Raw genomic sequence first — 12440 nt, 5'->3', positions numbered from 1 at the left:
GGGCGTCTGTCGATAACTTAATTGAGGATGCTTCAGGTTTTGTTGACTCATCATGAGGTTTGCTTGATGTGAAAATTTGTTGTGTTCTTGCTGAGGTTTCAGACAAAACTTTGTCTGTACTGCTGAGCAATGTTGCTGCAGTAGAGGCTGTTCCCAAAGTCTCACTTTTCTCAGGGGTCAGAGATGCTACCACAGATGGTGATACTGTTCCTTGTGTTGAAGACACAGTTGCTGTTATGAGTGAGTCTTTCGTGAAATCATCTGTGCCATCCCCAGAACTTTCTGTGGTGCTGAGCATTGAAGCTATTTTAGAGGACAATGAAGTTCCACTGTCAGTACTGGAAAAGGATTTCACTGTACTGCTGACGTAATCCTTTGGGATGAACGTTTCTTGGGTATGATCAAGGTGATCTACCACACTATCTGGGGTAGAGGAAGGATAATCTTCTGTTTGGTTACAGATGGACTAACTGGCAATATTGTTAGGTCTACAGCAACAGTATCATTTTCTTTGACAGACAGTGATGTAGGCTTCTCTGTGCTGAACAGTGGAGAACCTGTGGGACGTGCTGTGGGTTTGCTTGATGGCACACTTGTTTCCACGCTCAATCTATGGGCGTCTGTCGATAACTTAATTGAGGATGCTTCAGGTTTTGTTGACTCATCCAGAGGTTTGCTTGATGTGAAAATTTGTTGTGTTCTTGCTGAGGTTTCAGACAAAACTTTGTCTGTACTGCTGAGCAATGTTGCTGCAGTAGAGGCTGTTCCCAAAGTCTCACTTTTCTCAGGGGTCAGAGATGCTACCACAGATGGTGATACTGTTCCTTGTGTTGAAGACACAGTTGCTGTTATGAGTGAGTCTTTCGTGAAATCATCTGTGCCATCCCCAGAACTTTCTGTGGTGCTGAGCATTGAAGCTATTTTAGTGGACAATGACGTTCCACTGTCAGTGCTGGAAAAGGATTTCACTGTACTGCTGACGTAATCCTTTGGGATGAACGTTTTTTGGGTATGATCAAGGTGATCTACCACACTATCTGGGGTAGAGGAAGGATAATCTTCTGTTTGGTTAACAGATGGAGTAACTGGCAATATTGTTAAGTCTATAGCAACAGTATCATTTTCTTTGACAGACAGTGATGTAGGCTTCTCTGTGCTGAACAGTGAAGAACCTGTGGGACGTGCTGTGGGTTTGCTTGATGGCACACTTGTTTCCACACTTAAACTTTGGGCGTCTGTCGCTAATTTAATTGAGGATTCTTCAGGTTTTGTTGACTCATCATGAGGTTTGCTTGATGTGAAAATTTGTTGTGTTCTTGCTGAGGTTTCAGACAAAACTTTGTCTGTACTGCTGAGCAATGTTGCTGCAGTAGAGGCTGTTCCCAAAGTCTCACTTTTCTCAGGGGTCAGAGATGCTACCACAGATGGTGATACTGTTCCTTGTGTTGAAGACACAGTTGCTGTTATGAGTGAGTCTTTCGTGAAATCATCTGTGCCATCCCCAGAACTTTCTGTGGTGCTGAGCATTGAAGCTATTTTAGAGGACAATGAAGTTCCACTGTCAGTACTGGAAAAGGATTTCACTGTACTGCTGACGTAATCCTTTGGGATGAACGTTTCTTGGGTATGATCAAGGTGATCTACCACACTATCTGGGGTAGAGGAAGGATAATCTTCTGTTTGGTTAACAGATGGACTAACTGACAATATTGTTAGGTCTACAGCAACAGTATCATTTTCTTTGACAGACAGTGATGTAGGCTTCTCTGTGCTGAACAGTGAAGAACCTGTGGGACGTGCTGTGGGTTTGCTTGATGGCACACTTGTTTCCACGCTCAATCTATGGGCGTCTGTCGATAACTTAATTGAGGATGCTTCAGGTTTTGTTGACTCATCCAGAGGTTTGCTTGATGTGAAAATTTGTTGTGTTCTTGCTGAGGTTTCAGACAAAACTTTGTCTGTACTGCTGAGCAATGTTGCTGCAGTAGAGGCTGTTCCCAAAGTCTCACTTTTCTCAGGGGTCAGAGATGCTACCACAGATGGTGATACTGTTCCTTGTGTTGAAGACACAGTTGCTGTTATGAGTGAGTCTTTCGTGAAATCATCTGTGCCATCCCCAGAACTTTCTGTGGTGCTGAGCATTGAAGCTATTTTAGAGGACAATGAAGTTCCACTGTCAGTACTGGAAAAGGATTTCACTGTACTGCTGACGTAATCCTTTGGGATGAACGTTTCTTGGGTATGATCAAGGTGATCTACCACACTATCTGGGGTAGAGGAAGGATAATCTTCTGTTTGGTTAACAGATGGACTAACTGACAATATTGTTAGGTCTACAGCAACAGTATCATTTTCTTTGACAGACAGTGATGTAGGCTTCTCTGTGCTGAACAGTGAAGAACCTGTGGGACGTGCTGTGGGTTTGCTTGATGGCACACTTGTTTCCACACTCAATCTATGGGCGTCTGTCGATAACTTAATTGAGGATGCTTCAGGTTTTGTTGACTCATCCAGAGGTTTGCTTGATGTGAAAATTTGTTGTGTTCTTGCTGAGGTTTCAGACAAAACTTTGTCTGTACTGCTGAGCAATGTTGCTGCAGTAGAGGCTGTTCCCAAAGTCTCACTTTTCTCAGGGGTCAGAGATGCTACCACAGATGGTGATACTGTTCCTTGTGTTGAAGACACAGTTGCTGTTATGAGTGAGTCTTTCGTGAAATCATCTGTGCCATCCCCAGAACTTTCTGTGGTGCTGAGCATTGAAGCTATTTTAGAGGACAATGAAGTTCCACTGTCAGTACTGGAAAAGGATTTCACTGTACTGCTGACGTAATCCTTTGGGATGAACGTTTCTTGGGTATGATCAAGGTGATCTACCACACTATCTGGGGTAGAGGAAGGATAATCTTCTGTTTGGTTAACAGATGGACTAACTGACAATATTGTTAGGTCTACAGCAACAGTATCATTTTCTTTGACAGACAGTGATGTAGGCTTCTCTGTGCTGAACAGTGAAGAACCTGTGGGACGTGCTGTGGGTTTGCTTGATGGCACACTTGTTTCCACGCTCAATCTATGGGCGTCTGTCGATAACTTAATTGAGGATGCTTCAGGTTTTGTTGACTCATCCAGAGGTTTGCTTGATGTGAAAATTTGTTGTGTTCTTGCTGAGGTTTCAGACAAAACTTTGTCTGTACTGCTGAGCAATGTTGCTGCAGTAGAGGCTGTTCCCAAAGTCTCACTTTTCTCAGGGTCAGAGATGCTACCACAGATGGTGATACTGTTCCTTGTGTTGAAGACACAGTTGCTGTTATGAGTGAGTCTTTCGTGAAATCATCTGTGCCATCCCCAGAACTTTCTGTGGTGCTGAGCATTGAAGCTATTTTAGAGGACAATGAAGTTCCACTGTCAGTACTGGAAAAGGATTTCACTGTACTGCTGACGTAATCCTTTGGGATGAACGTTTCTTGGGTATGATCAAGGTGATCTACCACACTATCTGGGGTAGAGGAAGGATAATCTTCTGTTTGGTTATCAGATGGAGTAACTGGCAATATTGTTAGGTCTATAGCAACAGTATCATTTTCTTTGACAGACAGTGATGTAGGCTTCTCTGTGCTGAACAGTGAAGAACCTGTGGGACGTGCTGTGGGTTTGCTTGATGGCACACTTGTTTCCACGCTCAATCTATGGGCGTCTGTCGATAACTTAATTGAGGATGCTTCAGGTTTTGTTGACTCATCCAGAGGTTTGCTTGATGTGAAAATTTGTTGTGTTCTTGCTGAGGTTTCAGACAAAACTTTGTCTGTACTGCTGAGCAATGTTGCTGCAGTAGAGGCTGTTCCCAAAGTCTCACTTTTCTCAGGGGTCAGAGATGCTACCACAGATGGTGATACTGTTCCTTGTGTTGAAGACACAGTTGCTGTTATGAGTGAGTCTTTCGTGAAATCATCTGTGCCATCCCCAGAACTTTCTGTGGTGCTGAGCATTGAAGCTATTTTAGAGGACAATGACGTTCCACTGTCAGTACTGGAAAAGGATTTCACTGTACTGCTGACGTAATCCTTTGGGATGAACGTTTCTTGGGTATGATCAAGGTGATCTACCACACTATCTGGGGTAGAGGAAGGATAATCTTCTGTTTGGTTAACAGATGGAGTAACTGGCAATATTGTTAGGTCTATAGCAACAGTATCATTTTCTTTGACAGACAGTGATGTAGGCTTCTCTGTGCTGAACAGTGAAGAACCTGTGGGACGTGCTGTGGGTTTGCTTGATGGCACACTTGTTTCCACGCTCAATCTATGGGCGTCTGTCGATAACTTAATTGAGGATGCTTCAGGTTTTGTTGACTCATCATGAGGTTTGCTTGATGTGAAAATTTGTTGTGTTCTTGCTGAGGTTTCAGACAAAACTTTGTCTGTACTGCTGAGCAATGTTGCTGCAGTAGAGGCTGTTCCCAAAGTCTCACTTTTCTCAGGGGTCAGAGATGCTACCACAGATGGTGATACTGTTCCTTGTGTTGAAGACACAGTTGCTGTTATGAGTGAGTCTTTCGTGAAATCATCTGTGCCATCCCCAGAACTTTCTGTGGTGCTGAGCATTGAAGCTATTTTAGAGGACAATGAAGTTCCACTGTCAGTACTGGAAAAGGATTTCACTGTACTGCTGACGTAATCCTTTGGGATGAACGTTTCTTGGGTATGATCAAGGTGATCTACCACACTATCTGGGGTAGAGGAAGGATAATCTTCTGTTTGGTTAACAGATGGACTAACTGACAATATTGTTAGGTCTACAGCAACAGTATCATTTTCTTTGACAGACAGTGATGTAGGCTTCTCTGTGCTGAACAGTGAAGAACCTGTGGGACGTGCTGTGGGTTTGCTTGATGGCACACTTGTTTCCACGCTCAATCTATGGGCGTCTGTCGATAACTTAATTGAGGATGCTTCAGGTTTTGTTGACTCATCCAGAGGTTTGCTTGATGTGAAAATTTGTTGTGTTCTTGCTGAGGTTTCAGACAAAACTTTGTCTGTACTGCTGAGCAATGTTGCTGCAGTAGAGGCTGTTCCCAAAGTCTCACTTTTCTCAGGGGTCAGAGATGCTACCACAGATGGTGATACTGTTCCTTGTGTTGAAGACACAGTTGCTGTTATGAGTGAGTCTTTCGTGAAATCATCTGTGCCATCCCCAGAACTTTCTGTGGTGCTGAGCATTGAAGCTATTTTAGAGGACAATGAAGTTCCACTGTCAGTACTGGAAAAGGATTTCACTGTACTGCTGACGTAATCCTTTGGGATGAACGTTTCTTGGGTATGATCAAGGTGATCTACCACACTATCTGGGGTAGAGGAAGGATAATCTTCTGTTTGGTTAACAGATGGACTAACTGACAATATTGTTAGGTCTACAGCAACAGTATCATTTTCTTTGACAGACAGTGATGTAGGCTTCTCTGTGCTGAACAGTGAAGAACCTGTGGGACGTGCTGTGGGTTTGCTTGATGGCACACTTGTTTCCACGCTCAATCTATGGGCGTCTGTCGATAACTTAATTGAGGATGCTTCAGGTTTTGTTGACTCATCCAGAGGTTTGCTTGATGTGAAAATTGTTGTGTTCTTGCTGAGGTTTCAGACAAAACTTTGTCTGTACTGCTGAGCAATGTTGCTGCAGTAGAGGCTGTTCCCAAAGTCTCACTTTTCTCAGGGGTCAGAGATGCTACCACAGATGGTGATACTGTTCCTTGTGTTGAAGACACAGTTGCTGTTATGAGTGAGTCTTTCGTGAAATCATCTGTGCCATCCCCAGAACTTTCTGTGGTGCTGAGCATTGAAGCTATTTTAGAGGACAATGAAGTTCCACTGTCAGTACTGGAAAAGGATTTCACTGTACTGCTGACGTAATCCTTTGGGATGAACGTTTCTTGGGTATGATCAAGGTGATCTACCACACTATCTGGGGTAGAGGAAGGATAATCTTCTGTTTGGTTAACAGATGGACTAACTGACAATATTGTTAGGTCTACAGCAACAGTATCATTTTCTTTGACAGACAGTGATGTAGGCTTCTCTGTGCTGAACAGTGAAGAACCTGTGGGACGTGCTGTGGGTTTGCTTGATGGCACACTTGTTTCCACGCTCAATCTATGGGCGTCTGTCGATAACTTAATTGAGGATGCTTCAGGTTTTGTTGACTCATCAGAGGTTTGCTTGATGTGAAAATTTGTTGTGTTCTTGCTGAGGTTTCAGACAAAACTTTGTCTGTACTGCTGAGCAATGTTGCTGCAGTAGAGGCTGTTCCCAAAGTCTCACTTTTCTCAGGGGTCAGAGATGCTACCACAGATGGTGATACTGTTCCTTGTGTTGAAGACACAGTTGCTGTTATGAGTGAGTCTTTCGTGAAATCATCTGTGCCATCCCCAGAACTTTCTGTGGTGCTGAGCATTGAAGCTATTTTAGAGGACAATGACGTTCCACTGTCAGTACTGGAAAAGGATTTCACTGTACTGCTGACGTAATCCTTTGGGATGAACGTTTCTTGGGTATGATCAAGGTGATCTACCACACTATCTGGGGTAGAGGAAGGATAATCTTCTGTTTGGTTAACAGATGGACTAACTGACAATATTGTTAGGTCTATAGCAACAGTATCATTTTCTTTGACAGACAGTGATGTAGGCTTCTCTGTGCTGAACAGTGAAGAACCTGTGGGACGTGCTGTGGGTTTGCTTGATGGCACACTTGTTTCCACGCTCAATCTATGGGCGTCTGTCGATAACTTAATTGAGGATGCTTCAGGTTTTGTTGACTCATCATGAGGTTTGCTTGATGTGAAAATTTGTTGTGTTCTTGCTGAGGTTTCAGACAAAACTTTGTCTGTACTGCTGAGCAATGTTGCTGCAGTAGAGGCTGTTCCCAAAGTCTCACTTTTCTCAGGGGTCAGAGATGCTACCACAGATGGTGATACTGTTCCTTGTGTTGAAGACACAGTTGCTGTTATGAGTGAGTCTTTCGTGAAATCATCTGTGCCATCCCCAGAACTTTCTGTGGTGCTGAGCATTGAAGCTATTTTAGAGGACAATGAAGTTCCACTGTCAGTACTGGAAAAGGATTTCACTGTACTGCTGACGTAATCCTTTGGGATGAACGTTTCTTGGGTATGATCAAGGTGATCTACCACACTATCTGGGGTAGAGGAAGGATAATCTTCTGTTTGGTTAACAGATGGACTAACTGACAATATTGTTAGGTCTACAGCAACAGTATCATTTTCTTTGACAGACAGTGATGTAGGCTTCTCTGTGCTGAACAGTGAAGAACCTGTGGGACGTGCTGTGGGTTTGCTTGATGGCACACTTGTTTCCACGCTCAATCTATGGGCGTCTGTCGATAACTTAATTGAGGATGCTTCAGGTTTTGTTGACTCATCCAGAGGTTTGCTTGATGTGAAAATTGTTGTGTTCTTGCTGAGGTTTCAGACAAAACTTTGTCTGTACTGCTGAGCAATGTTGCTGCAGTAGAGGCTGTTCCCAAAGTCTCACTTTTCTCAGAGGTCAGAGATGCTACCACAGATGGTGATACTGTTCCTTGTGTTGAAGACACAGTTGCTGTTATGAGTGAGTCTTTCGTGAAATCATCTGTGCCATCCCCAGAACTTTCTGTGGTGCTGAGCATTGAAGCTATTTTAGTGGACAATGACGTTCCACTGTCAGTGCTGGAAAAGGATTTCACTGTACTGCTGACGTAATCCTTTGGGATGAACGTTTCTTGGGTATGATCAAGGTGATCTACCACACTATCTGGGGTAGAGGAAGGATAATCTTCTGTTTGGTTATCAGATGGAGTAACTGGCAATATTGTTAGGTCTACAGCAACAGTATCATTTTCTTTGACAGACAGTGATGTAGGCTTCTCTGTGCTGAACAGTGAAGAACCTGTGGGACGTGCTGTGGGTTTGCTTGATGGCACACTTGTTTCCACGCTCGATCTATGGGCGTCTGTCGATAACTTAATTGAGGATGCTTCAGGTTTTGTTGACTCATCCAGAGGTTTGCTTGATGTGAAAATTCGTTGTGTTTTTGCTGAGGTTTCAGACAAAACTTTGTCTGTACTGCTGAGCAATGTTGCTGCAGTAGAGGCTGTTCCCAAAGTCTCACTTTTCTCAGAGGTCAGAGATGCTACCACAGATGGTGATACTGTTCCTTGTGTTGAAGACACAGTTGCTGTTATGAGTGAGTCTTTCGTGAAATCATCTGTGCCATCCCCAGAACTTTCTGTGGTGCTGAGCATTGAAGCTATTTTAGTGGACAATGACGTTCCACTGTCAGTGCTGGAAAAGGATTTCACTGTACTGCTGACGTAATCCTTTGGGATGAACGTTTCTTGGGTATGATCAAGGTGATCTACCACACTATCTGGGGTAGAGGAAGGATAATCTTCTGTTTGGTTATCAGATGGAGTAACTGGCAATATTGTTAGGTCTATAGCAACAGTATCATTTTCTTTGACAGACAGTGATGTAGGCTTCTCTGTGCTGAACAGTGAAGAACCTGTGGGACGTGCTGTGGGTTTGCTTGATGGCACACTTGTTTCCACGCTCAATCTATGGGCGTCTGTCGATAACTTAATTGAGGATGCTTCAGGTTTTGTTGACTCATCCAGAGGTTTGCTTGATGTGAAAATATGTTTTGTTCTTGCTGAGGTTTCAGACAAAACTTTGTCTGTACTGCTGAGCAATGTTGCTGCAGTAGAGGCTGTTCCCAAAGTCTCACTTTTCTCAGGGGTCAGAGATGCTACCACAGATGGTGATACTGTTCCTTGTGTTGAAGACACAGTTGCTGTTATGAGTGAGTCTTTCGTGAAATCATCTGTGCCATCCCCAGAACTTTCTGTGGTGCTGAGCATTGAAGCTATTTTAGTGGACAATGACGTTCCACTGTCAGTGCTGGAAAAGGATTTCACTGTACTGCTGACGTAATCCTTTGGGATGAACGTTTTTTGGGTATGATCAAGGTGATCTACCACACTATCTGGGGTAGAGGAAGGATAATCTTCTGTTTGGTAATCAGATGGAGTAACTGGCAATATTGTTAGGTCTATAGCAACAGTATCATTTTCTTTTACAGACAGTGATGTAGGCTTCTCTGTGCTGAACAGTGAAGAGCCTGTAGGACGTGCTGTGGGTTTGCTTGATGGCACACTTGTTTCCACACTTAAACTTTGGGCATCTGTCGCTAATTTAATTGAGGATTCTTCAGGTTTTGTTGACTCATCCAGAGGTTTGCTTGATGTGAAAATATGTTGTGTTCTTCCTGAGGTTTCAGAAAAAACTTTCTCTGTACTGCTGAGCAATGTTGCTGCAGTAGAGGCTGTTCCCAAAGTCTCACTTTTCTCAGAGGTCAGAGATGCTACCACAGATGGTGATACTGTTCCTTGTGTTGAAGACACAGTGGCTGTTATGAGTGAGTCTTTCGTGAAATCATCTGTGCCATCCCCAGAACTTTCTGTGGTGCTGAGCATTGAAGCTATTTTAGAGGACAATGAAGTTCTGCTGTCAGTACTGGAAAAGGATTTCACTGTACTGCTTACGTGATCATTTGGGATGAACGTTTCTTGGGTATGATCAAGGTGATCTACCACATTATCTGGGGTAGAGGAAGGATAATCTTCTGTTTGGTTATCAGATGGAGTAACTGGCAATATTGTTAGGTCTAAAGCAACAGTCTCATTTTCTTTGACAGTCAGTGATGTAGGCTTCTCTGTGCTGAACAGTGAAGAACCTGTGGGACGTGCTGTGGGTTTGTCCTGAGGCTGTACTGTTGGTTGAGCTGCAACGATAATAAAGCAAAACCATGACATTATTGATTATTTAAAAAAAATGATTAGAATAAGTATTTATTTCCCTTAGTAAGAAGTTGTCTTTTTAAGTGTACTACAAATATAATTAGTCTATACAACATGTGTGGCAGTATACTTGAAGTTCACTTTTTATATAATATCTTTATACTGTAAATTTAAATTTAGTCCAATACCAAATTAATCGGATGAAGTATTCAGTTGGTATGCTTTCTGTACATTTTCCATAGAAGACTTTCAATATTTCTATGCAAGTCTACCTAATATAATACAAAATTATTTATACAAGTGTGCTGAGCATGGCTTTTTTATTTATGCAAACAATCTTATACATAAAAGTCAAGCTCTTAGAGTAAGCATTTAAAAAACTACAGAAAAAGTTTGCATTGGGCTATTCTTAGAATTATTTTAAATTCTCCAAAACTGTCATTCACCAACTCATTTACATTCACAACATCCTTAAAACCAGGAAAAAAAGCATTTCCCTAAAAGAAAAACGTTAGGATTAAATTAGTTTTAATCCTAATAGAATAGTCAAATAGATTTCCCCTATTCACTCTCTCTCTCTTTTGCTCCTCTGTTAGTCTGTCTGTCCACAAACTATGTTTCTCCTCCATATTTTTCTCCAATGATGGTGTTGAGAGATTACTGGTTGCAGCAGAAAACACCTGTTTCTGCCAAGTACAGTTTTAAACAGGCACCTGTTTTAGATCCAAGTCAGGCCTGGGAACTTATGCAACGTGCCTACTTTCCTCATTTAGATGTCCATGGACATGCATACACATACACATACACAGAGAAGCATGTTGCTCACTTCGACAAGTACAAATTAAGGAAAAAGAAAGAATTCACATTGCAGACTTTTGTTTTACTTCCTTAACTTAAAGCAATAATCTAGCTTTACACAGCAACTATAGAAGTACTCTTATTTAGATTAAATTTTTGTTAAATTTTACATGTACAGTATTTCACAAGTTTTCATCTAAATAACAACAGAAATCGAAGATTTATATAGCTCTGGCAAATTCAATTCAATTCAATTCAATTCAATTTTATCTATATAGCCCAATATTTACAAGTCATCTCAATGGGCTTCACAAACTGTGCAAACCGAATGCATTCTGGACAGGAGACTCTGCAAGGAAGAGATTAATAAACAAAATCAAGAGCCAATCAGGATGCAGAACACAGTGTACTGTGTATAAAATAAATTTTTTAAAAAAGCATGCAAAATTACTAACAAAGAAATCTGCAAAAAAGGGAAAACAAATTATTCAGTGAAAGGTGAAGTGCAGTATATATACCGAGGGGACATTGTACCTATATGGACTTCCCAACTGTCAGAAGTCATAACTCTGTCTTCCCCTCTGGTCACTGGTGGGAGCCGTCCCTACACTACACCTCCCAGCAACCCCAGCGCCCACTTCCTGGATGCTCCACACCTGACTCTCATTCATTCACTCTTTCACAGCATACTTAAATGCTTCACTGAGTGCAATGTATTGTTTGTGCCACTCTGTTCTGTCTATTTTAGGGCCTTTATTGATTACAGCTTACAATTGTAATCTTTTATTACTACACCCCTACGGTTTTTATCCAACTGAATGCATAAAATACTTTTTCATCACAGCTTTGCTAAATGTTGGTGTCTGTAGTTAGATATGTTTAAAACTGTGTTTTTCTCCTCTGTTTTAATACTGAACTTTAAAATATAAAATCAGATGATGGACTGAGGGTCGTGACTAAGTGCGACTATCACAAAGTAATTAAAAAATAGTAATCCTTGATACAAGGAACACAGAAAAAATGATTATCACTGGAAAAATTTAACTTTTCTAAGTTGAAACACACTGCCCCTCCACCACCTCAGGCAGTCAGACCATCTTTCCCTTTCCCTTCTGCCCTTCCCGGCCTACACTCCCCTCATAGGCCAATCCAGGCCCATCACAAAGACCATCACAGTCTGGCCTAATGATGCCTTATTCATGCTACTGGACTGCTTCCAACAGACAGACTGGGACATATTCCGCCATCGGGAGCTGTAGACACTCACAGGTACAGTGGTGGACTATATACAGTTCTGCGTTGGGAATGTGACTGCGGACAAAACCATCAGGGTTTTTCCAAATCAGAAACTCTGGATGACCACCCAAGTCCGCTCACTCCTCAGAGCTCGAGACGCTGCCTTTAGGTCAGGGGATGGAGCACTATACAGTGTTGCCTGAGCTGACTTGAAAAGAGGAATAAAATCAGCAGCCAAGGCAGACCACAGGATGAGCAAGGAGGCTTACATATCCAGAAACAATCCACGAGAAGTTTGGCGGGGCATCCAAGACATCACCAAATTCAGTGGCCGTGATGTCTCTACAGCATCTCTAGACGCTGGACGGGCAGAGGAGTTTAATTGCTTCTTTGCTCACTATGAATCCACCCAACACCACCCCTCCACCCCAGCCCCACCTCCAACCCCCACCAGCCCCAGCACACATCCACTCACTGTCCAGGAGCATGACGTCAGACGGGTGCTCCTTGCAGTGAACCCCAAGAAGGCTGCTGGCCCCGATGGAGTATCTGGCAAAATGCTCA

The 12440-nt window shown here is 42.6% G+C and overlaps 2 protein-coding genes across 2 annotated transcripts; both read right to left on the bottom strand.

The window, feature by feature from the left end:
* Nucleotides 1–411: 411 nt before the first annotated feature.
* LOC111947894 (mucin-3B-like) lies at nucleotides 412–3249 on the bottom strand (the record flags this gene model as incomplete). Its single annotated transcript, XM_023958439.1, has 1 exon — nucleotides 412–3249. A coding segment is annotated over one exon (2838 nt), but the record flags the coding sequence as incomplete, so codon positions are not given.
* Nucleotides 3250–3251: 2 nt separating this feature from the next.
* Nucleotides 3252–11169, bottom strand: LOC111947893 (uncharacterized protein YMR317W-like; the record flags this gene model as incomplete). Its single annotated transcript, XM_023958438.1, has 2 exons — nucleotides 11159–11169; nucleotides 3252–5622 (listed from the first exon to the last, which is right to left on the bottom strand). Coding segments are annotated over exons 1-2 (2382 nt in total), but the record flags the coding sequence as incomplete, so codon positions are not given.
* Nucleotides 11170–12440: the final 1271 nt, after the last annotated feature.

This window comes from Oryzias latipes, chromosome 9 (assembly GCF_002234675.1).
Source record: "Oryzias latipes chromosome 9, ASM223467v1".
Taxonomy (NCBI): Eukaryota; Metazoa; Chordata; class Actinopteri; order Beloniformes; family Adrianichthyidae; genus Oryzias; species Oryzias latipes.
Note: the sequence above shows the minus strand (reverse complement) of the source record. Positions and strands in the feature narration are given on the sequence as shown.